Consider the following 22,801-nt stretch of genomic DNA (forward strand, 5'->3'; position numbering starts at 1 on the left):
TGCTGTGTTTGGTTTCAAACACTTTGGAATCATACCCCCCCGCCAGTCCTGGTGGCGGGGGACCCTGGTGGTGGGGGTATTACTCCACCCTTCTAGAGGGAGAGACATGTCCACACAGGTACACGCGGTACCAGTTTAGAAGAGCCCTGGCTTCACAAAATGGATGCTGCAGCCACAGACACGAGTCTGGCTTCCTGCTGCCGGATGAAACTCTGGCAGGGGAGGCCTGGACAATAGGTTTCCTGTCACAGGAAGGTGTAACCACCTCCCAGACAGGTTTTAGTGTATTGGGGCTGGGTGGGTGCACTCCAAGGGTGCTTTGTAGTCTGCACTGGGGGCAGTTCAAACCAGTTGTAGGGGCTACCAGTCCCTGCTCTGGCACGAAACTGGACAAAGGAAATGGGTGTAGCCACCCCTCTTCCCAAACCCTCCCATAGGTGGGTCCCCAGAGTATACCCAACCCCTTCCTTGGGTATAAGAAAGGAAACCCTGGCTACAGGACTTTAGATTACACCTGGACGAAACTCTGATACTGAATACTGGAACTTCGACGATCTGCACAACGCTGGATGACTGAAGAATCTCCCTTGGAGTAAAGGAGTTACTCCCCTGCTTAGCAGGCACCAAAGATGCATCTGACCAGTTTACATCTCCGAAGCTCCTGCCAGACTCCGAAGTATTTGAAACACAGGAGGTAGATTGCCAGACTTCGCAGAGGCCAACCTGAGTCCCTAGCAAAGCTGAGACCCGTAGCCTTCGTGGGTAATGTGGAACCGGAACCCCTGGACACCGTGCACATTTGTAACTGCATCAGCGTCTCAACGCTCCTTGAGGCTGTGCATTGGGTTACTTGTAGCCCACACCCCGGGCACTTTTTCCACTGAAGATTGCTGGCCTACACCCCACAAGTGTTCTGTGAGCCGCCCCTTTGTGTTTTCACTTGAGGTACCTTCGCGATCCCTGGTCCGTCAACCGGTGGCCCCTGAGAAGGCAACTTTGACTTTCATTGGATTTCCCTGGTTGCTCCAGATGTGCCCTGACTCTCCACCACTTGGTGACTCACTTGGACCTTGCTGGTCCGCACCGAAGCATTTCTTCACTTCCTGTGTGGGTTGCTGTTGCCAAGGCTTGTTGGGTCCAATCCGGTCACCAACGCCGCAACACTCGGCATCCTTCATGGGACAGCTCGAATCCAGCTCCTGGTTGTCGTCGCGCCTCCTGGTCCTCATGGCTGTAGAGTCAAACTTCACTTCTTCAACCTGAAATCACCCGACATCGGTGAGCATTCATCTATCCTGCCCCTGGTCACTGGCAAGTGAACCAGACTCTGTCCCCTCTGCTTTCAGGTTCTTCTCATCTTTGATCCAGGCTTGGATCACACCGGACACTTTCCACTTCGACAGCAGCAGCACTTTGCAGCAGATCGCCATTGAAATCAATGACGATTCCCAACACCAAAAGACATCTATGCACCCGGTTTCCCTTGGTGAGGTAGCTTGAGTACTCCTGTGCTCCCATGGGTGTTGGCCCTAGAATCCCTTAAGTCTGAAGTGGTTTGCTCAAAGTCCTCTCCTAATTGTCCTTAATCTTTAAATTTCCAACCGCGGCTTTACCCATAGAAGCTAACGGTGATTCGCGGCTGTGTTCTCACACTGCACGCGTCCCCTGTGGGTCACCTGTGTCACTACCATGGATGTTTCCTTGTGGTCCCAGCGATTCTACAGGCTCTAGGCCTTGTGTCTAGTCAAGTCGTGGTTCTTAGACCAATTTCTTAATATATGGTTTGGTATGCCCCTAGGGCTCAACGTATATTGTACTAATTTACTGTGCTATATTAAGTCTAACATATGTGCTTTGACCTCTAACCTCATAAAGAGACTAGTAGGTTGGGTTTAGAATAAATACATATATTTTACATATATACCTGGTGTGGTTGTCCTTTCATTTAGCCATTACCATAGACTGGTAAAACAACTGCTTTACATTTCTTCAAGACTTTTTTTTTTTATATAACTTTATTTTGCAGCTTATAGAGTACAAAGCAAAGCACAAAACTCAATAGTGGCACATAGCAGAGACATCTCGACATTGATATGTCAATAAACCCTCCATTGCAGATTATTTCAACACATTCTCGGTACATCAGAGCAACTGGTACTAAACACAATCAGTTTGCGATCAAAGATATTCCCACCACCCTCTCCAGCGTGTCAACAATTATCAATTAAATTCATAATCATTCGTAAAAAAGTAGCTCGTGCATGTAGGAATATGATTAGGAAGATGCCGCCCCTATCAGCCTATCCCCGCAGGTTCTTTGCCCTGACTTAGTTGTGTGGGGGGGGGGGTTGCTGCTGCGAGGTCAGGTAGTTACGAAGAGGTCCCCAAATATCCCTGGGTCTGGAAGACACAGGACAAGTGGTGGCATAAATATCACTATGTGTTGTACAAGTTGCCATACTTTGTATCCATCCCTTCTTCATCGGTGTTCTCCTGCCACCCCAGGCTATCGCTACCTCTCTTTTAGCTAAGAGCAAGGCAATGGCAGCGAACCGGCGAACATTCAATGAAATTTGGATCAAGTACCCCAGTAGAGCAATCTCTGGGAGGGGTTCCAGCGGAATTTGGATCATTATACTAAGGTGTCTGTGCACTTCTGCCCAGTAGTCGTGGATTCGCGGGCAGCTCCAGGCCAAATAGGCAAAGTCTGCGTGTGGCGCTTGACAACGCTGACATGTGTGTGGTCTGGAGGGGTCTATCCTGTGTGATCTGGCAGGTGTAGCATATAGTCTACGGAGAAATTTAAAGTGTAACAATCTATGTCTGCTATTCAACTACACCGTCCCGGTGACCTTGCAACATGCCAACCACTGCTCATCTGTGATGGATATTCCCAAATCAGATTCCCACGCGGAGCAGACTCTTGAATCATCTAATGGCATCAGCTAAGAGCAGGCCTTGTAAAGCTGTGATATGAGGTGCCGTCCCTTATCGCTGGTTATCACCAATGTCAGTGGGGGGAAGGAGGGCGGTTCCAATGGATAATCAGGGAATTTAGCGCGTAGAGCTGCTCACAACCTGGCTAATATAAATCTGTCCATGAACGAGGCCTCCGAAAGCGCGGGCATGTCTTCCGGATCAAAGATATGACCATCAGGGAAGAGATCTCCCATGGTGTGGAAATCGAACTTAGCACAAGTCCGTTGAACTAACTTTTCAGAGGTAATGGGTAGAAAGTGGGCATTCACTATGGGAAGGGAGGAGGAGTACAAAGTGCTCATCTGCGTAATCTTACTGAGTGCCTGCCATGCCCAGCTTGTAGTGTAAACAAGCTGTACGATTTTGGGCTCTCGCGGGACACCCGTGGGTAGAACTGAGGCCAACAAATCAGGGAAAACCACGTCTGATTCAGGGCGGAGATAAGTAATTCTGGCGTCCGGGTGATACCAAGAGTGTGCAAAACTGGCTTGCGCAGTTAAATAGTATAAATGTAGATCAGGTACGCCATATCCGCCCCGATCATAAGGAAGGGTCATGATTTGCCACCACACTCTGGGCGTCTTGTTTCCCCAAACAACTTAATCAGTAAAGACCGCAGGGTATTAAAAAATGTATTGTTTAGGGAAATCAGAATGTTCTGAAATAGATACAAAAATCTGGGGAGGACTATCATTTTTATGAGGGCCATGCGACCTGCTATAGAGAGTGGAAGTTTAAGCCAGGAATCGATTCGCGTCTCTAATTGAGAAATTGCCGTACCATAGTTCCGGCGCACTATTTGCTCGGTATCTCGGTGGACGTGGATTCCTAAATATTTCACTGAGTCGGTACACCATTCTAATGGAAATTCCGTGGTCCATCGATTCAGACCCTCAGTGAGTGGGAAGATGATTGATTTACACCAATTGATTTTTAGGCCTGAAAATGTGCCAAGACGCAGGACCTCCCTGAGTAACGGATCGAGGTTAATTTGGGGGTCATAGACGTACAGAATCGTGTCGTCAGCATATAGCGAGACCAACAAGGGGCCCGTCCGGAATACCAAGCCTCTATGGAGATGTTTTTCTTGAAAGTGTCTAATCAACGGGTCCATAGCCAAAATAAATAGTAAGGGGGAAAGGGGGCATCCCTGGCGTGTTCCACGCGATAAAGCAAAGGGGGCAGATAGCATCCCATTTAGACACAGCCTAGCAGTAGGTCTTGTATAAAGCAAGGCTGTGGTTGCAATGAATCCCTGAGGCATACCCATACGTTGCATTACGCAAAGGAAAAAGGGGCATTCCAGAGAATCAAAAGCTTTTTCCGTGTCCAGTAAAATCGCCGCTGCGGGAGTTTCTGGGGGCAGTCTGTGTATTGTATTAAAAAAGGTACGGAGGTTAAAGGCGGTGGATCGGTGTGGCACAAATCCCGACTGAGCCGGGGAAATTATGGATTCTACGAGCAGGGATAAAGGGCACGCCAACGCTTTTGCTAAAATTTTATAGTCTAAGTTTAGCAATGAGAGTGGCCTATAGGAACTACAATGAAGGGGGTATTTGCCAGGTTTCGGTAGCAATATTATTACGGCCTCTCTCAGAGTGGGCGGGAGTTGTTGAGATTCCAAGGCCTCTGCGTACATATCCAGTAAATGTGGGATCAATAGGTCTTTGTATGCCTTATAGAATTCGGGCGTATAGCCATCTAGTCCCGGGGCAGTGGACGTGTTCAGTGTTTCGATTGCCTCGTGAATTCTGTCAGCAGTAATAGGTTCTGCTTAAAAATCTTGCATGAATTTCTCCAAGAAAACTAAGGCTATTTCTGAAAGATATTCTTCCTGTTCAGAAGGGTCAGATCTCAGCCTGGTAGTGTATAATGATTTCAAATAGGACAAGAATTCCTCCTGTATCTGCACTGGGTCCGTAAGTGTAAGCCCTGCCTCCGAGCGTAGTTCTGTAATGTACGATTTTGCGTATGGTGGCCTGAGCATCTGGGCCAAAACTCTGCCAGGATGTTCCCCCTCTCCATATACTCTAGCTTTGTGGTATTTACCCATGTATAAAATTTCCTTGTCGGCCGCTTCCCTATACTGCAGTAGTAATGTTGCCCTCTTGGCATCATACCCGGGGTCAGTAATCGTTTGTTGTGAGGTATCCCACGCGGCCAGGGCTATTTCCAGTTGGGCCATGGTATGCCGTAGGTCCCTAAGCGTTCCAGCGCTCTTTGAGATGCATACGCCTCTCATATATGCTTTAAAGCTCTCGCATAAAACTGCCTCTGAGTCTACCAAGCCCGTGTTTATGTCAAAATAAGTTTCAATATCCATATGCAGTTCCTCTCTAAAGTGTTCATCATCTAGTGCTCGTGACGGGAACCTCCACTGTCGTTCATAACCTTCAGGGCGGGGGATATGGAGCCGTAGCAGTACTGGAGAGTGATCGGAATATGATCTAGGCAGTATATTGTAGAACCAGCTGGAGAACTCAGGGGAGACTAGCCAATAATCAAGCCTTGTCCAGGTATTGCTAGCACCTGTGTAGTGTGTGTATGTTACGTGGCTTGGGTCCCGTGTTCGCCCCAGATCTAGCAGGGAAAGGCGGTCGCATAGGGAATGTAGGGCCTTACGTGCTCTGGGCTTCGGGTCAGGGCCAGCGGAAGTGCTATCAAGGCGAGGTTCAAATGTGACATTAAAATCCCCTCCAATCAGCAGGGGAACGGGGCCCAGCTGCAAAATGTTCGCATACAAGTCAAGAAAAAAATCTGGTGAGTCGGTGTTGGGGCCGTATACACAACCAACATTCCTTCAAGACTTAGCCTGAAGGCTGCTCTCCATAGCTACCACTAGGATAGCTTTTAAATAAGGTTGTCTTTAACCTATCACCTCTAAGGGGTTGTTTGGACTGGTGCAAGGTGCCCACTATAACTAGTGGACAGCATATGCCAGGCCAACTTCTCACATCTCCATTCCCGGCAGCGCTCTAGTTTTTATAAGAAATAGGTAAGATGCCCAGCATGCAACCGAAAAGGATGCCTGACAGCCTGCTTTCCACATGTGACCAAGCAGCACATTATGAACAGTGCCATTCTAGCCCTGTAGCACTGGTATCGTCAGATCAAAGCTCTGTTCTGTGTGTTGGGCCGGTGCTTAGCTATGTCTGATTGCTGGGCACACACATTATTACAAGTGTCTCTTTCCTGCAGCATGTATTCTTGTACTAGGCATTCTGCTTGGCAAGGTGTGCCTCAAAGTGTCGTCCAAGGTATGCATGGATTACATGCAGGTACATTGCAACAGAAAAGCCACGTATATGCGCATGCACAGTGATTGCCGTGGACGGTTGTTTGATAGAATATTGATCCTAAAAAGAATACATGGACAGAATATCGTGTCAAAAATATCTAGGACCAAAATACAGAGAAGGTAAGTGCAAATAGGTAAGTATAGATTTACTATTCTTAACTCTACATCTATGTGCCTTGAAGATATATATATTGTCAAGGTAGATATATGTGGAGCTAAGTATAGTAAAACATGGATTACCCTAAAAACTTACCTTCACGTTATTTTTACCCTCATTTTTCTTGACAATATTTTGTCCACAGGACATTTTTGGAAATGCTATGTCCAAACACCTCGGGGGACAGCTTAAATATGCCACTATCCTGTGCAATTGCAAACACCCCAGGGTACAGCTTACATACGTCACTAACTTGTGCTGCTACAAACACCTCGGAGACAGCTTATATACGTCACTATCCTGTGCAGCTACAAACACCTCGGGGTACAGCTTACATACAACACTATCCTGTGCAACTAAAAACACCCCTGGGAACAGCTTACATCCTGTGCAGCAACAAACACCCTTTGGATCAGCTTAAATACATTACTTTCCTGTGCATCTACAAACACCCCTGAGAACAGCTTAGATATTTCACTATCCTGTGCAGTTACAAACACCCCTGGGTACAGCTTAAATACGTCACTATCCTGTGCAACTACAAACACCATAAGGGACAGCTTACATAAGTCACTATGCTGTGCAGCTACAAACACCGTGGGGGACAACATAAATATGTCACTTTCCTGTGCAGCTTCAAGCAAGCCATGGGCTCAGTGAGTGTGAGATCACACCTGAACTTCTGCAGCTGTACCAGAAGCATGCTTTCCCTGAGGGTGTTCCTGCCACACAGTGCCATGTTGAACATTAAGGGGTCACATAGGTGCCGAAAACCACTGAGCTGTACTCTAGAATCATTGTGAATGTAGGCATCATGGCTAGCAGCAGCCACTGAAAGAGTGTTGCACAACCGGTGCAGTCCTTTTCACCTACAGCCAGGTTTGCGCACCCCAGCCAGTGTAGCTCGTGGACACCCAGTTGATGCACGTTCCTGCTTTCCAAACTCAACCAAGGGTGGCGCCGATCCTTCAGGGAAATGGCAGCTTTCACCAGAGGCCTGTCTAAAGGCCCTTTTCTGTACAAATTGCCATGATCACAGTTCTGGTTTGGTAGCTACGCTTTCAGGCTCAGCACAGGCATGCAAAGAGCATACTGCACCCTAACACGATCATACTGACATACACTGACCAAGACTGCTACAGGAAAGCCCTCCTCCCTCCTCCCCCTCCCCCCACCCCCTAAAGTTTAGCTGCCACGTGGGCTTTACCCTCATATGCTACTATTGGGATGTTGCAGCTCAAATGGAGGCGTGGTCACCGCTGCAGTGGCTGCAGGACCAGCAGAGAAAGACAGCAGTATGGGTACCTGTTGGGTGGTGGGGCAAGACAGCAGAAATATTACTACCAATGACAGAGGCAGGACTGATGGACTTTGACTGCGGCAGAAGATGACGCTGGGGCTCAGCAACAGCAACATCACTGGTAGGGTATGTTGGAAACTTTACTGACCAAACCACTATTCAAACCAGGAGGAGTGATGGAGAGTGGCGGCCGGTGAACTGATGGACGGACTCAAGGGAGACTGTCACTGGCAAGAGTGACAGCTTCTGCTCCCAGTGTGGCCGCATGCTGCAGATGCAGATTGCAGTCTCTGACAGTCTACTGCAATCAGTTGGAAATCACCAGGTTCTTCACTGCTAATGCTGAAGGGTTAACAGATGGAATAAAATTTCCGCTTTCCTTAAAAATGTTATGGGGCTGTAAGAACCTGCCTTTTGAAAGAGCAACAGATGCATCGAAGTACATTTCTATACCATTCAAAGATGGTGACAAACTAATGGTGTCTGCTTCTATCGCTTGGCATCAGGAGCCAGTGCTACAATATTTGATATAGAGAGTAATGTTTACATTGGAAGCACGTGCTCCCAAATATGGGTTTCGAGGTCTTGTTTTAAGTTCTTGGCAAATGGTTATATTCATGAAAACAATGTGGACTGGCCCACTATGTGGAAGTAGTGGAATATTGGTTGATATTCCGGGGCACTTGTGAGCATAGCTTATCAGCTAGGCACAATAGGTTTTGTTTATAAACCCCTCACACACCAACCTAGTTGGTGTCATGCTTCATCATCGGAGTCCAACCAGGCAGCCGAATGCCGCCTGGTTGTGCTTCAACGCCTGACTACAGCGGAGCAGGTGTTGTGCAATAGTGTGATGTGGATGAAGGTGAGTAGTAAAATGCACCTCTGGGGGTCCTTACCCAATATTTTATTCGTGGCGACCCAGGGTGTAAGATAAAAGTATGTGATGCAACTACGAGTAGAAAAATTATGACTACTTAGTTGGCTAGGTGTTGGCGGTCTACATGTTTCAGTCCCAGAAAGAAAAAGGACAATACACAATAGGGCGTTATTAGAGTCTGCTAGAAGGCTGTGCCAACCATGCAAGATCGGGTGATATGTGACATGCATGGCAGTGCCTGTTGTATCAAGAACAAGTGACAGACGCTGAAGCATGCATTCAGAGCATGCTGGCTGAAATAAGCTACGTGCGGAGTACACGGTGTATTGACACTAGGTCTAGGCGCACAAGGTGATAAGGCAGTGTCTAAAGTCTAACTATCACAGGGCCGATCCCTATAGTGATGGCGACTAGCCCTGGTGTCGCTATTATTTAAGGAGTAACTAGTTAGACAATACAGACATATAAAAATTACGTGCTATTAAAAGGATGCGCCTGGGTGCGCTGTAAATATACAGTGAGACAAACACACATACAAAAATTACATTGTTAAAAACATGGCACCGATATTTACTTCGCTAGGGGTTCTAATCCTGAAGATCGGGGCGCGGGGAGAGGCTCTCCCGTATGTGATCTGGAGGAACGGCGAAAAGGATAGTGGCCAGGACCACTTGCGGCCCACGAGAATAGGTAGCCCTGCAAACGGCGGGACCGGAAACAAGGCCTTACTTGATAGTGAGGAGTCCTCTGCGGAAAGCCTAGTCTGGTGCCCACGGTGTCCCGGCTGGTAATGAGCGGCCGGTGATCATCACTTAAATACTGGCTCTCGTATCAAGTGCCGTTGGGAGCAGCGGGAGTTGCTGTGAGGAGGGGCTGCGCTGGAGCGCCCATGCGCCGTGTTACGCAATGGTACTCTCAGCCGGCGCATGCGTAGACTGTGTAAATGGCGAGTGGCGGCCATCCTGGAATGGGCTACACGCTGCGATGCAGTGCGGGGAAAGGGGGTTCTCGCCTGCTATGGGAACCTTCGTGGGGGGTAATAAAAACCAATAAGCCCCAGAAAGGCAATGAGGGCAAAGTGATTGTTTGATATTAGAAGGGGGGGTTCTCGCCTACTAGGGGAACCATGGTAGGGGATGTGATGGAGATAAATAGCGGATAAACCCCGGGGAAGACAATGAGGGCAAAATATTTATTTGATCCAGAAGGCTTTGGCAGATCATTGGGGGCAGGGGAATAATTATGTTTCCGGTCCCGCCGTTTGCGGGCCTACCTATTCTCGTGGGCCCCGTTCCTCCAGATCACATACGGGAGAGCCTCTCCCCGCGCCCCGATCTTCTGTGTTAGAACCCCTAGCGAAGTAAATATCGGTGCCATGTTTTTAACAATATAATTTTTGTATGTGTGTTTGTCTCACTGTATATTTACAGTGCACCCAGGCGCATCCTTTTAATAGCATGTAATTTTTATATGTCTGTATTGTCTAACTAGTTACTCCTTAAATAATAGCGACACAAGGGCCAGTTGCCATCACTATAGGGATCGGCCCTGTGATAGTTAGACATTAGACACTGCCTTATCACCTTGTGCGCCTAGACTTAGTGTCAATACACCGTGTACTCCGCACATAGCTCATTTTAGCCAGCATGCTCTGAATGCATGCTTCAGCGACTGTCACTTGTTCTTGATACAACAGGCACTGCCATGCATGTCACATATCACCCGATCTTGCATGGTTGGCACAGCCTTCTAGCAGACTCTAATAACGCCCTATTGTGTATTGTCCTTTTTCTTTCTCACAGGATTTTTCTCGCTTACCTGCAGCATGTAAGTTAAATAACTGCATCTTTTAACCCTTTTCCACACACCTTAGTGCGTGTGTAGGATATCTTTCACACGTGGCACTACTTTTTGCCACTCACTACTACCTGGTCCTGACGAAAGTCCCGCCTACTTTTCTTCTGGGACTGAAACATGTAGACCGCCAACACCTAGCCAAATAAGTAGTCATCATTTTTCTACTCGTAGTTACATCACATACTTTTATCTTACCCCCTGGGCCGCCACGAATAAAATATTGGGTAAGGACCCCCAGAGGTGCATTTTACTACTCACCTTCATCCACATCACACTATCGCATGACACCTGCTCCGCTGTAGTCAGGCGTTGAAGCACAACCAGGCGGCATTCGGCTGCCTGGTTGGACCCCGATGATGAAGCATGACACCAACTAGGTTGGTGTGTGAGGGGTTTATAAACAAAACCTATTGTGCCTAGCTGATAAGCTATACTCACAAGTGACCTGGAATATCAACCAATATTCCACTACTTCCACATAGTGGGACAGTCCACATTGTTTTCATGATTACATAGCTGGGGACGGGACTCGCCCCTCAAAACCCTCGCTCTCTCCATTGATTACCCTAAATGGTTATATTCTCTTATACCGCTGAAAACCCTGTTTCAAATATATTGATGTCCAGTTGGTGTGGATCACCAAACAGAACAAAGCAGGGTTTTCTGGTAGGATCTGATCTGACTTAAGCAAATGGTGTTCTACATCAACCAAGGAGCAATATGGATTCTAGACAAAAGTTACATTGAGTTATATTTCAAAAAAAATATTAGTTCTGCTGTGACAGTATGGAGGTATCATAAAGATGTAAAGGTAATTGTCTGTGTGCTTACATGCATTGGCACACTTAAGCCAGACCTATTGGTTTTGATCGTGCTTCTTCAATAATGTAATGAATGGAATAGTCATTCAGGAATCACAACTGCTTTAAGATTACTGCAACACTTAGTAAAGCTGTTCTTTTCGAATCTGAGTGCCAAGCCCATAACAAGAAATTAAGCTGGTAGTGGGAGTGTCAACCAGAGGGGTGTAGGGGGCATGATCCCATGGCAAGCCAGACCACTAAAGACAGGTATAGGACACAAATGTATGGCCTTGATTGATTGAATATTCGTCAGTGCAGTGTTGCTGCAATGCCCTACGCCAAAGTGAAAGGGGAGGAATGCACCGTATTGATGCAATAAAGTGCATTCCTGTATTTTACACCTGTGCTGGTGCTGTATCGGCAGTCTAGCGCTAACACAGATGCTCTTGCACCGGGTACCAGTGTAGTCAGCAGGATTGTTTCATGCATGAAGGGGCACCTTACTGTACAGAAACAATCTCAAGAGGCATTTTCCTCTTTCTATGTGTGCTGCAGAATGAGGCACACATAGAAATAGGAAAAATGGAGAAATAAAGTTATTTCCTTCATTACGCCTTACCTCAGGAGGCATAAGGTTTTGGCACTTCCCCAGGTTTACATGCTTTCATAAATAGTGGGGAAGCATCAAAATCCATGGGTGTTGCATGTGAATACCCACTGCAATGCCCACGGAATTCCTCCCAAGCGCAGAGTATGGCAATGCAGAGATTTGCACTGCCTTGCCTTACTCCATATCTATAAGGCCATTCAAAGCCATGCATAGTGTCTTTGCATGGACGCAGAGTTATGATTTTGTGATTTGTGCCACCGGAGTGTCACAAAACGTGACTTCGGTGGTGCAAAGGGCTAGTAAATATGCCCCAAAATCCCTGTGCTGTTTCAAAAATTTTAAAAGTGATACATTTGCAAGGAAGCACAACACTGTCATATCCCTCACACAAAACATGTTATTTTAGAGAGTCCTTAAGTGCAGGCAAGGCTCGTGCCAGGGAAAAGAGGCGGGAGAGGGAGTATGGGGGGAAGGAAAGGGGCATGAGGGGGATTAATGTACAAAAACAAAAAATCATATGTGCTGCCCTCCACCGTCACATCCGTGCTCGTCTGCTCCTCTCCTCTTCAAAATGCACCGGCTCCCAGCCTACCCTGCGACCAATCCGAAAGCTGCTCTCATGCATGAGAGCAGCTTCAGGATTGGCCTGAGTGCCCTCTATTTGCGTTTCAGGACAGACTGGCATTGCGCATGATGGTTTGGCCAGCCTGAGACGGCCGTCCTAACTGTCATGTGCAGTGAAGGTAGTCTCAGCACAAGGAAATTAAAACAATAATTCAACGGGTTTTAAACTCGTTTTATTATTGTTTTATTCTTCATGTTTTGGAGGGTGCTAGCGGTGGGGGGGAGGGGTGTTGGGTGGCGGTCGATGAGCCACCCCTGCTTAAGTGTTGCACCACAGTGCAAAGGTGAGCCAGCGATGTCCTGCAGGGGATGTGCATTTTGAGGTACACCTTGCAATACAAATTTCTGAACTGACAACTTCCCAAGGGTATGCCCATAAATTGTATAATTCGTGCCAATTACAAATATGGTGTGTGGGAATGTCACCCAATATTCTAGTTGGCCATTGCTTGTGCCTTGTTTCATTTGGCTCTAGAATTGCATGCAAGCAACATTGAACTAGTTTAATTGATCTAATTTTGTAGATGTTTATGTTTTTTTTTAACTGTTTCTGCCCCATTAGCCCCTTTGAACATAGTTTCAGGGGGTTGGTTCTCAGCAACAACAAAAAAGTATTTTTGGTGGGTCATCTTTTGTACCGAAAGTAGATTGACGATGAAGATTGTGGCGTTTCATGTCGCAAAGCACCACTAAACTTCGCATAAAGAGCAGTGCTATTCAATAGTAATATTGTGCCTATGTATAATTGACATGAATGTTTCAACTTGACCTTTAATTCATTTCTGTAGACTCTAATGCTACCCATTGGTAAACAGTAGGAGACTGTGACATCTTTTCTAGTGGCCCATTATGTTGTGCAGTACTATCTTTACTGGTAAATAGTCCTATCTCAGTGTGGTATTTTCCTCCGGGAGGTTTGTGCTTCAGAATGGGGATTGTGTAAAAAATTTCTTTCAGGGCTTGGTGGTACAGTGTTTGCCACAATCACAGATTGGATAATGCTTTTGTATATCCCCCTCATATGGCTGTTAAGCGTGCTGCCCTATGGTCCCCTGTTACGACTTTTATTGATATTTGTGCCAGAAAATGTTCATTGCCTTCACCCTCTCAGCAGGAGGTTCCTAAGCCACCTTAGCTTCCCTAATAGTTCCATGCGTTTCTGTTTATACCCAGTTGACATGTGTCTTTCACTCATTTTAAATTTTTTAGTATTATTTTTGACCCTGTTTCTAGTCTCATTCTTTTCTTTTGTATATAATGAACTTGAAAGGTAAACTTGTACAAGTTTTTTTTTTTGTATAATGCATGTAAGTCACTTTGAATTCTTTTCAATAAAGGCTATTTGAACTTAAAAAAGAATGGGGATTGTGTATCAAAACCAGAATGTTCTCTAGTAGTTCTCTACTGAGAAGCACAGAATATTGGGGTGGGGGATTTCCAAACACAAATTCTGCCAGTTTTTACCTGTTTACTTTGCTTAACCTGTTAGAGGAAACAGTGTGTTATTTCATACTACTTCTAATGCCGATTAGAATGCAGGTCTGCATATTATGGAATACCACATATATCAATCACAAACAGTTAACTTGTTACCTAAACCTGTTGTGAATTTAGGAAAGTACTAGCCATTAATATCCCAAAATGGATTACCTTTTTAGCCATGTTTTCTGGTGGGACGTCCCGCCTTCCGAGAGGGTAAGGATTCCATGGGCTCGTAGGAGACATGTCTTCTTGCCCATTGTCCAGAATGTTGCTTTGCTGTGATGGCGTCTATTTTAGAAATGGTACATCACTCATTAATGACATTACAAAGAACATTTTGCAACAATAGTAGACGAAAAACAAGTCAACACTGACACATCCAAGAGACGTATTTTCATTTTAAGTAACTTGTAGCGTAGTATGTCATGGTTTCAGATTTTTTATACAATTTTTTGATACAGCACGACTTATAAATTTGTACCAATTCAACTTACTACTGCGTCATCCAAGCATACTTTGAGTAGAAACGTACGTTTAAAATGTTCTGACTAGGGGTTTGGACGTGAACCCTCTATGTCTAGCTGCACTGCTTCAACAATGCTATCATCAACCTTCATCCAGAGGTCTAACACCACAGGCCAAGATGGGGCTCAACCACTGCTTAATTTGCAAAAAAATAAATGCAAGGGCCCTCGTCAATAGGGTACTGCAGCTTGCAACAGTCACTGGCCTTGCCAGCGCTGCCAATGACAGTACCAACACAATGACTAATCATCACACTCTTACAATTGTGAAAATTCAGCCTACTCTAGGCACCCAAAGCTGCAAGAAGTGCTTGGGCGTCAGTCAATAGTCATTTTTAGCAGCACCACCATGTGGCAGACTGGTACAAGCCCAAGTATTGACAAGTAAGTGGCGATGCTGAGCACCAGAAACCGACGGCTCAAATTAAGACCGGAGCCCAATTTACTGGCGGTCTAAAAAGCTCTCCCCATTAGTTTGGCTGTTTAACATAGACTGGTAGAAGCCCTGCAAATGGTAGATTCTGCCAGGTATGGTACATCTCATCTTAACTGCATTCTTTAAAGCAGCAGAAAAATCTTGAAGATCAGAGAGGAATCCCAAGTGTTATAAAATTATGAAGCAAAGGCTTCATTGGAGATTATGTTGCCTTGATGCCAGGCAGGCACGATTTAGTGAGGACCAAGAGCACATTAAAGGTTAAAAGACTCCTACCTGCCAGGTTCATGTGAGAGAGGGCTAAACATTAAAGTCAAAAATGTCAGTATGATGAAGATGTCAATCTCAATCACTGACTTGTCTGAATGGAAACTCTGAAAACTCTTTACATCCACAGAAGACGAGAAGGTGTAACTGTGTGTAGCGTTTTAAAACCATCCAAATTAGAAGCATTTCTTGCAGTATGAAGTCTCTTCCATTGGGCCTTCATACAGGACTAGGTTTTGCATGAGTTTAACCAGCAGCTTTAACCTCTACAAACCATGGGATGAACTCTCTGACTTCTATCTGAGGTATGACTAGGCAAGTGTACTTATTCCTCAAGTAATCTAGCTGCTTAGCTGTTATTTGTGGCTGGATATTGTACAGCCACCCATGAGTTTGAAGCCCTTACGGCTCTCCCATAACCTGAAAACCATTTGTCTATGTCACCCCCCACCACATAGCTAGGCACTAGGGGCAGATTTACTAACAAGTCAGGTAACTCAGCTAGACAACTTGCAGCACTGAGTTACGTAACAGGGAGAGAGAAGGTATGATCCATCGCTGCTAAGATATGACACATACCTGCTCTCTCCCAGTGCTGGCACACTGAGTGAAGCCTAGCACTAGCATAGGGACCCTTTGGCCATAGTGAAAGAGTTCCTGCGTTACAGGCAGGATTGGTTTTCTGCAGGAAAGGACTACTTCATGCACAAAAACAATCCTTCCATGTCTGCTTCAGGATGCAACACAAATAGAAATGAAAAAAACGAGAAGTAAACATACTTCTCCTTGTTATGCCTCACCTGGTAAGGTGTAGCATTTTGATGCATTTCTAGATTTATTAGTGTTACTAAATCTAGGAATACATAAAAAACCACGTGGATTGTGGGAAAACGCATGCTCCACTCACAAAACGCCTTCCAATGGCAGAGTGCTATAAGGCAGCAACTTGCGCTACCTGGCATTACTCCAGAGTTACTAAGCCAAGCAGAGCCACACAAAGGGGTTTTGCATGGTTTAGTAAATTTCACTTAAGCCCTTGTGTTGTGCCTCCTTGCATGACCCAATGGCAATGCAAGGGTTTCATAAATCGGGGTTCAGGGCTTAAGAATGTGGACTCTCGTGTCTCCAATGGATACTTTGGTTTCCATGCCACCATTTTTGATGGGCTGTGTGCTTGTTTGGTCTTGAGGTCTAGCTCTCTAAGACTCACTTCATGAGCCAACCCGATCTTGTATTCTTCCAAGGCTCTCTCAGCCTTCATTTCCTGGGCCAGCTTCTCCTCCAGAGCTAGTTTTCTTTCCTCAAGGGCACTCTTGGAAACAGCCTCCTCCTTGGCTGTCTCAAATTTAAAATTAGCCCACTGCAGTGTGAGCTCCCTTTCAGGTTTCCGGTTTGGCAGTTCTTCAGAGTGTGGCTTTGAGACACTGCTGCTGGCCCTGGATCTGACAGGGGCCTCTCTCTCCTCTGGGGCCACAACCAGGGGTTGTTGTCTCACTCTTCCATCTCCTCCTCCTGCTCCTCCTTAATGTCCACCTCTTCCTTTGTAGCCTGTAGTTGGCAGGCCTCCCACCAAGTCCTGAGGGCCTTCTGGAACTCCTGCGTCTTGGAGCTGCTCTTTGCTGGAAACCCCCTCTTTTGGCAGAATCCTCTGAGCTCAGCAACAGCTATGTTATGTTATAGTGACTTGTAAAGCACACGGATACCTTGTTAGGTTTCCCAGCGCTGGCATCCTACCAAAACAAATGACCAGACTGTTCCAACAGCAGTACAGAAAAAACATTCGGGAACTTAAAATTATGCTAAACATCAAGTTATACTGATGGAAACAACCATGGAAGCGAATCACACGCTCTCAGTGAAAGTGGCAGACCAATCCACAATTTAGGTCCAAGATGTGCGAAAGACTGCACGCCCTGCCGTTACTGGCTGTAGAAGTATGCCTAGGTGGGCACACAAGCATATGGGCTGACACATTTTGAACAATTTGGAGCAGTTTGAGCAGGAATCCAGGTGTACCCAGGTGACGAACATTGCTATAATCCATTCTGGACATCACCAAGGTCTGCACTACTGTATGTTGGGCCATAACTGGTAGACAAAGCAACATTTTCTTCAGCCATTTGAGAATCCCAAAACATGTGGCTGCTACTTTCTTTATCTGATGGCTCTTAGATAGATTATCATTTATCATCAATCCATACTCCCAGACCTTTTACTGCCTGCATTAGAAAGTGGGTCGAGTCCAGAGTAGAAGGCCTGAGATGGGGACCCAGAGATGAGGATGATTACCTACCAACAGGACCTGTTTTTTGTCCCCATTTAGTTTCTGTGAAGTAGTGTTCATCAAAGCTGAAACCTTGTCCAAGCAGGTGCTGAGAGCTTCCGCATTGTCACTGTCCTTAGTAGATAAGGATGCCACAATGTGTGTGGTGTCAGCATATGAGAAAATAGTCAGTCCATGGGCCTCCACGATGTCAGCAAGAGGCCTTATGTATAGATTGAACAGGAGAAGATTCGGTCGAGCCCTGAGGCACTCCAGAGGGTAACATATGGGATTTCAACCTATATTGATGTGAAAGCACCTGGAAGGTGCAATTATGCAGGAAAGATATCATCTAAGCCAGAGCTGTACCCTGCACTGCATTCCTTCCTGACAACCCAGTCAGATGGAATGATTCCCAGTGTCAAATGCAGCAGTGAGATCTAGGAGAATCAGTGCTGCTGAAGTGCCATTATATCATTCGCCCGCAGGTATTCCATGACACCAAGGAGAGCGGATGCAGTGCTGTGACCCGCCCTGAATCCGGATTGTGATGGATGAAAGATCTTGACAGTGCAGCTCTCCAGATTGTTCAGCTCAAATCCAAGCTTGCAGGTAGGGTCACAGATACACGAAGTCAGGTGGAATTGAAGTGGATTTGGAAACAGCAAAAGACCATAATCAAGGAGAATTTAAAAAGAGGTCAGATCTGGTATCAAATGATTTATAATGGACTTTTTGAGTTGCACAAATCACTGTATGGCACTGCACAAACATAAGTACAGCCTGGGATGAAGGGTGCAGGTCCAGTCTTCCTTCTCAGAAAGGAGGGTATGGCAGCATGGCAATCCTTCTTCTGTAGTATCTACAAGTCCAGGAGTATACTGAAGAGTGGGTCTGAGGTCCTATATTTATATGGGATGCTAGCTTTAACATGGGAGAAGCTTCTGTGGTTTTCCCCCAAACAGAAGTGTTTGGAATTTCCTGCCTTGTGTGTGATGGGAGGCAGTATCTTTAGTGCAAGTAGGGCTCTGAACAGCACATCACCATCCTGCCTTGGGTGGCCCACCTTGCCAACACCCAGGCCCTCTATTGTCTGACTGTCTATGATAAATACACAAAGGCACACTGCCAACTACATCTAGTCATGTGACCCAGTAATGGGCTGCAGAAATCAACTGGGTAAGACAAGAAAATGCCAACTTTATAAAAAGTGGCATTTTCCAAATTGTGACTTAAAATCCAACTTTACCATTAACAAGGGTTTTAAAGTACAATTCCTCTTACACCAAGCATGACATTTGTAGCTGCTCTCAAACAAAAGTTATCACTTATTAAAAGTAATATGGTAACCCACTGATATGTATGGAAGAGGTAGGCCTCATAGTAGTGAAGAAAAATTGGTGAGTTTTTCACTACTAGGACATGTAAAACTTAAAATTACATGTTCAACTTTTTAAATGCCATGCACCCTGCCCTATGGGTTACTTACGGCCTACCCTTGGGGTGACTTATATGAATTGAACAGGAAGTTTCAAGTTTGGCAGAATGTTTATTTTGCAAAATCGAATTGGCAGTTTTAAAACTGAATACAGGCTGCAATGGTAGACCTGACATATCTTTAAAAAGGCTTCTTTAGTGGGTGGCACTATAATTGCTGTAGGTCCACTAGTAGCATTTACTTTACCGCCCAGAGATATATGATATACTACTTTACAAGGGACTAACAAGTAAATTAAATATGCCAATTGGGTGGAAGACAATTTTACCATGTTTACAGGAGCGAGCACAAGCACTTTAGCACTGGTTGGCAGTGGTCCTAGAGCCAACAAAACAAATTCAGCAAAACAGGAGGAGAGAAGGCAAACTGTATGGGCGTGAACCTGTAGAAAATGTCAGATCAAAAACCTGGCAATAGTTGCGGAATCTGGCCTCTGGCCTGGCCCTGCGTCTAACCCAACCTGAGCGGGCCAGCCCTGTTTTGCACGGCCTTCAGCTGGGCACATTGAGGATTGGCCACAGGGCCTGGCTACTTGCAATGGGGGTTGGCTACAGGACCTGACGTCTCCAGCTTCTATGGGCGGGTAACTCAAACAGCAATTAGCGGTATACAACCTTTACCACGCATTTTTTACCACGCAATACCATTACAACGCTGGCATTACAACGCAAACCATTACAACGCATTGCGCTGGGGGGCGCTCTAGGATAGGGAATAAGTTTAATTTTCTATCCAACACCTTCCCTAGTGTCCACGGGGACTGGAGTTGGAATAGAAAATTATACTTACCACTATCCAGCACCTCTAAGCGCTATGCGTTGTAAAGGTATGCGTGGTAAAAACCGCGTTGTAAAAGTATGCGTGGTAAAAGTATGCGTTGTAACGTCATACATCCGCAATTAGCCTTTGGATGTGCACAGCAGGGGTTGGCAATACAGACTGGACTGTAGTTAGGTACTATTCCCAACCAGCCACATGTGTCTAACACCTACAAATGGCCATTGGCAAAGCGTAGCACTAGGCCACAAAATATTTTCCCCCATTATTTTATTACTGGATTATTTTACTTGATTTGTGGATCCAGTGATGGATCGCGGGACCCATGGTCCCCAAATACAATAGGATCTGCACGTCCTTAGATTAAAAATATTTTTTTATAAATTCTGTTGCCAGGAGTTCTCTTTGGGCTCTGACACCTGGGCCTAGGTGTCAGAGTGCACTTAGTCTGCTCCCTTATGCTATTTTGTTTAGATTTTTCCAACATAGTCCTTAGTGTACAATGATGGGTAATGACAACGGCAAAATAAATATTTCTGAGAGGGTCAGACAATCAGAACTTGGCAGAACTGCAAATTCAGAGCTGGATTTGTGGATCTACAGTGCCTTAAGAGAGAAAAAGTTTCCTTAGTCTATTAGGGTGGCTTTTTTCAATGGAGTTGTAAATTCTCAATGGATTTGGGAATCCGAAATTTAACAGTGAGCTATCTCTAAAATGTAATCTCTTCAAGCCCAATCCAAGCTCCTTTTATTAATGCGATTTTTTTTTTACTACTGAATGGATTTACACCAAACCAAACAATTACATTTCCTTGAGCAAAGTTCTAACGTCATGCCAAATGTAGTAATTCTATTCAGCTTTTTTCTGCATTGAAGTGCAAAGAATCTTATGGAAATTGAATAAAGAAACTACACTTCTTTCATGGACCCCGCTTGATGGAGCTGCCCATATATTATTGGCATGAAGAGCCCATAATGGGCACACACACAAAAAAAAAACACACACACACCAAATGTAACCAGAACCCTAAGGTGGCAACATTGGACCATATTACACACTACCTGTTATGCATTTGTTTATATTACCTTTAAAATATGTTTTTCAAACACTGAAGTGCTTATTGAAAGTAATAAGTGAAATAATGGACTATACAATGTAGTTGACTGCTGTAAAAAAAAAATAAGAGAGCAACACTCTATTATGCACATGAGAATGTTGAAAGCTAAAGAAAATTGCCTAAGCATTGTTTAAAAACACATTTTGTGTGTAGAGGGGAAACTGTTAAAGCTGACATTTTCAATGCAGCGGACATTGGGCTCTGCCTGGAATTAAAATGTTACCTTTCAGGAACAGATTGGCGACCAAATAATGGACAATTATCAGGGCCAGTGGAAAAATGCACTTCTGCATAGTAATGGATTTACCCCTCTGCAACATAACATTTCTCAGTAATATACCGTATATTTTTCACATTTTTATTTAAAAAAATGTGTTTCGAGCTCAAACTGATCAAAATAGTACTGCCAGACAATGTGCTGCCCAAAGCTCCATAATTTGGTCCTCTGCTACTTAATCATAGTGGCCTTTACAGTGGTTTGCGAAAAGCAAGCACAACATTTTGATTATTTTGTGTAGATCTGGGTGCTGTAAGATTATTGCTCTTTTGATGATAACGTGTTTTCTTCTGGAGAGAACATTAAATAGTTATTAGATTGTGAGTCAACTCAAGGTTCAGTACGAATCCGCCATATGAAGAGCAAAGCTTAGGCACATGGTAAAGTAGGTCATTTTAATTTTTATCCGTGATTAAAAAGTCAGCGTACACCGCCTTCTGTCCTAGTTTGAACCGAAAAAAGAGCCAGCTCGCATGCTTCTTTATGAAGAGAAACAATTTATAGAAACTCAGTATGGTGGATTACACCATTATAATAAAAATTTTCAGCCCTGAAAGATATAATCTTAATTTTATAATCTATGCGCGTTGCATAGAGTTTAAAACCAAATATTTTCTGAATATAAATTGCAGATTAGTAAATAAATTGCGTTTTTTAGTTCAGTGCTAGAATCGGATGGATTCACAACACTGGGGCTAATTTTCAAGTCCCTTGTGCCGCCGATGCGTCACTTTTAATATGGGAAAAAGTGACGTACCGGTGGCGCAAATGGCTTGTAAATATGCCCCTGTAACTTTAAGGACGAATCACGCACACCGACAGCCCCGCCCACGTCACGCGCCTCGGTTCATCTCCGGGTGTCTAAGTGATGAGAGAACTGTTAGTTGTCATGAATATTCAGATACTGACTGCGCCACTGGTGCACTAAAAATGACATCTGTGAAGAAGGTTGCAGAGGTGTGCACGTGCTCTTTCTGAAAATATTTTTGTCACTAGTGGCTCATTCAATTGCAACCACATTCACCATTTTGGTCACTGCAGATCTCATGTACCTTTTTCAAACTAATATTAAATCAAGATGATCTGCAACTAATTTCGTCACGAAGTATATTGTATACTGTCTTTGATTGTTGTGTTGTAATATTGTATGCTGTGTTATATGTCGTGTTATGTCGTGTATTTAAATAGTGTTCATTTTACCCTGCTCCTTACCACAATCTGAAACAAACCATGGTCATATTATCGTGTTAGGGTACCTGTTGATGGGGAACAATATGCCAAATAAATAAAATGTCTGCCAGTGTATTTACTTCACACAATGACAAAATAGAAAACAAATCCGAATGTCATTCTCATCTCCTCTGTTTCCACACTTCTTACCTAAAGCCCCCCCCCCCGGCTCTCATCACTCCTATTTACGCACTTCTCCCTTAAAAACCTCCCCACTTTCTGTCTCTAAATACCTCGCACTCCTCATCCTACTGTACTCGCACAGCCTCGTTTAGCTCTCTGAGCACCGCGGGCTCGCCTAATACCTTGTATACCGTGGACTGTCAGGTCTTGCACAGATGTAATACAGGGAGTGAGACTAAGGCATTACACATGGCCCCTGTTTTCTGGACGTAGCCTGATTGCTTGTAGTTCTAAGTCT

At 45.0% G+C, this 22,801-nt stretch overlaps 1 protein-coding gene across 1 annotated transcript in view; it reads right to left on the minus strand.

Moving 5' to 3' along the window:
• LRRC7 (leucine rich repeat containing 7) overlaps window positions 1-22,801 on the minus strand; it is a 2,053,453-nt gene that overhangs the window by 265,149 nt on the left and 1,765,503 nt on the right. Inside the window, exon 24 of the mRNA XM_078668793.1 lies at window positions 14,159-14,278. Coding sequence (XP_078524919.1) covers window positions 14,159-14,278 — 120 coding nt within the window. The remainder of the gene's footprint in view (window positions 1-14,158; window positions 14,279-22,801) is intronic.

The sequence above is a fragment of the Lissotriton helveticus genome, chromosome 1_2 (genome assembly GCF_964261635.1).
Source record: "Lissotriton helveticus chromosome 1_2, aLisHel1.1, whole genome shotgun sequence".
In the NCBI taxonomy this organism is placed as follows: domain Eukaryota; kingdom Metazoa; phylum Chordata; class Amphibia; order Caudata; family Salamandridae; genus Lissotriton; species Lissotriton helveticus.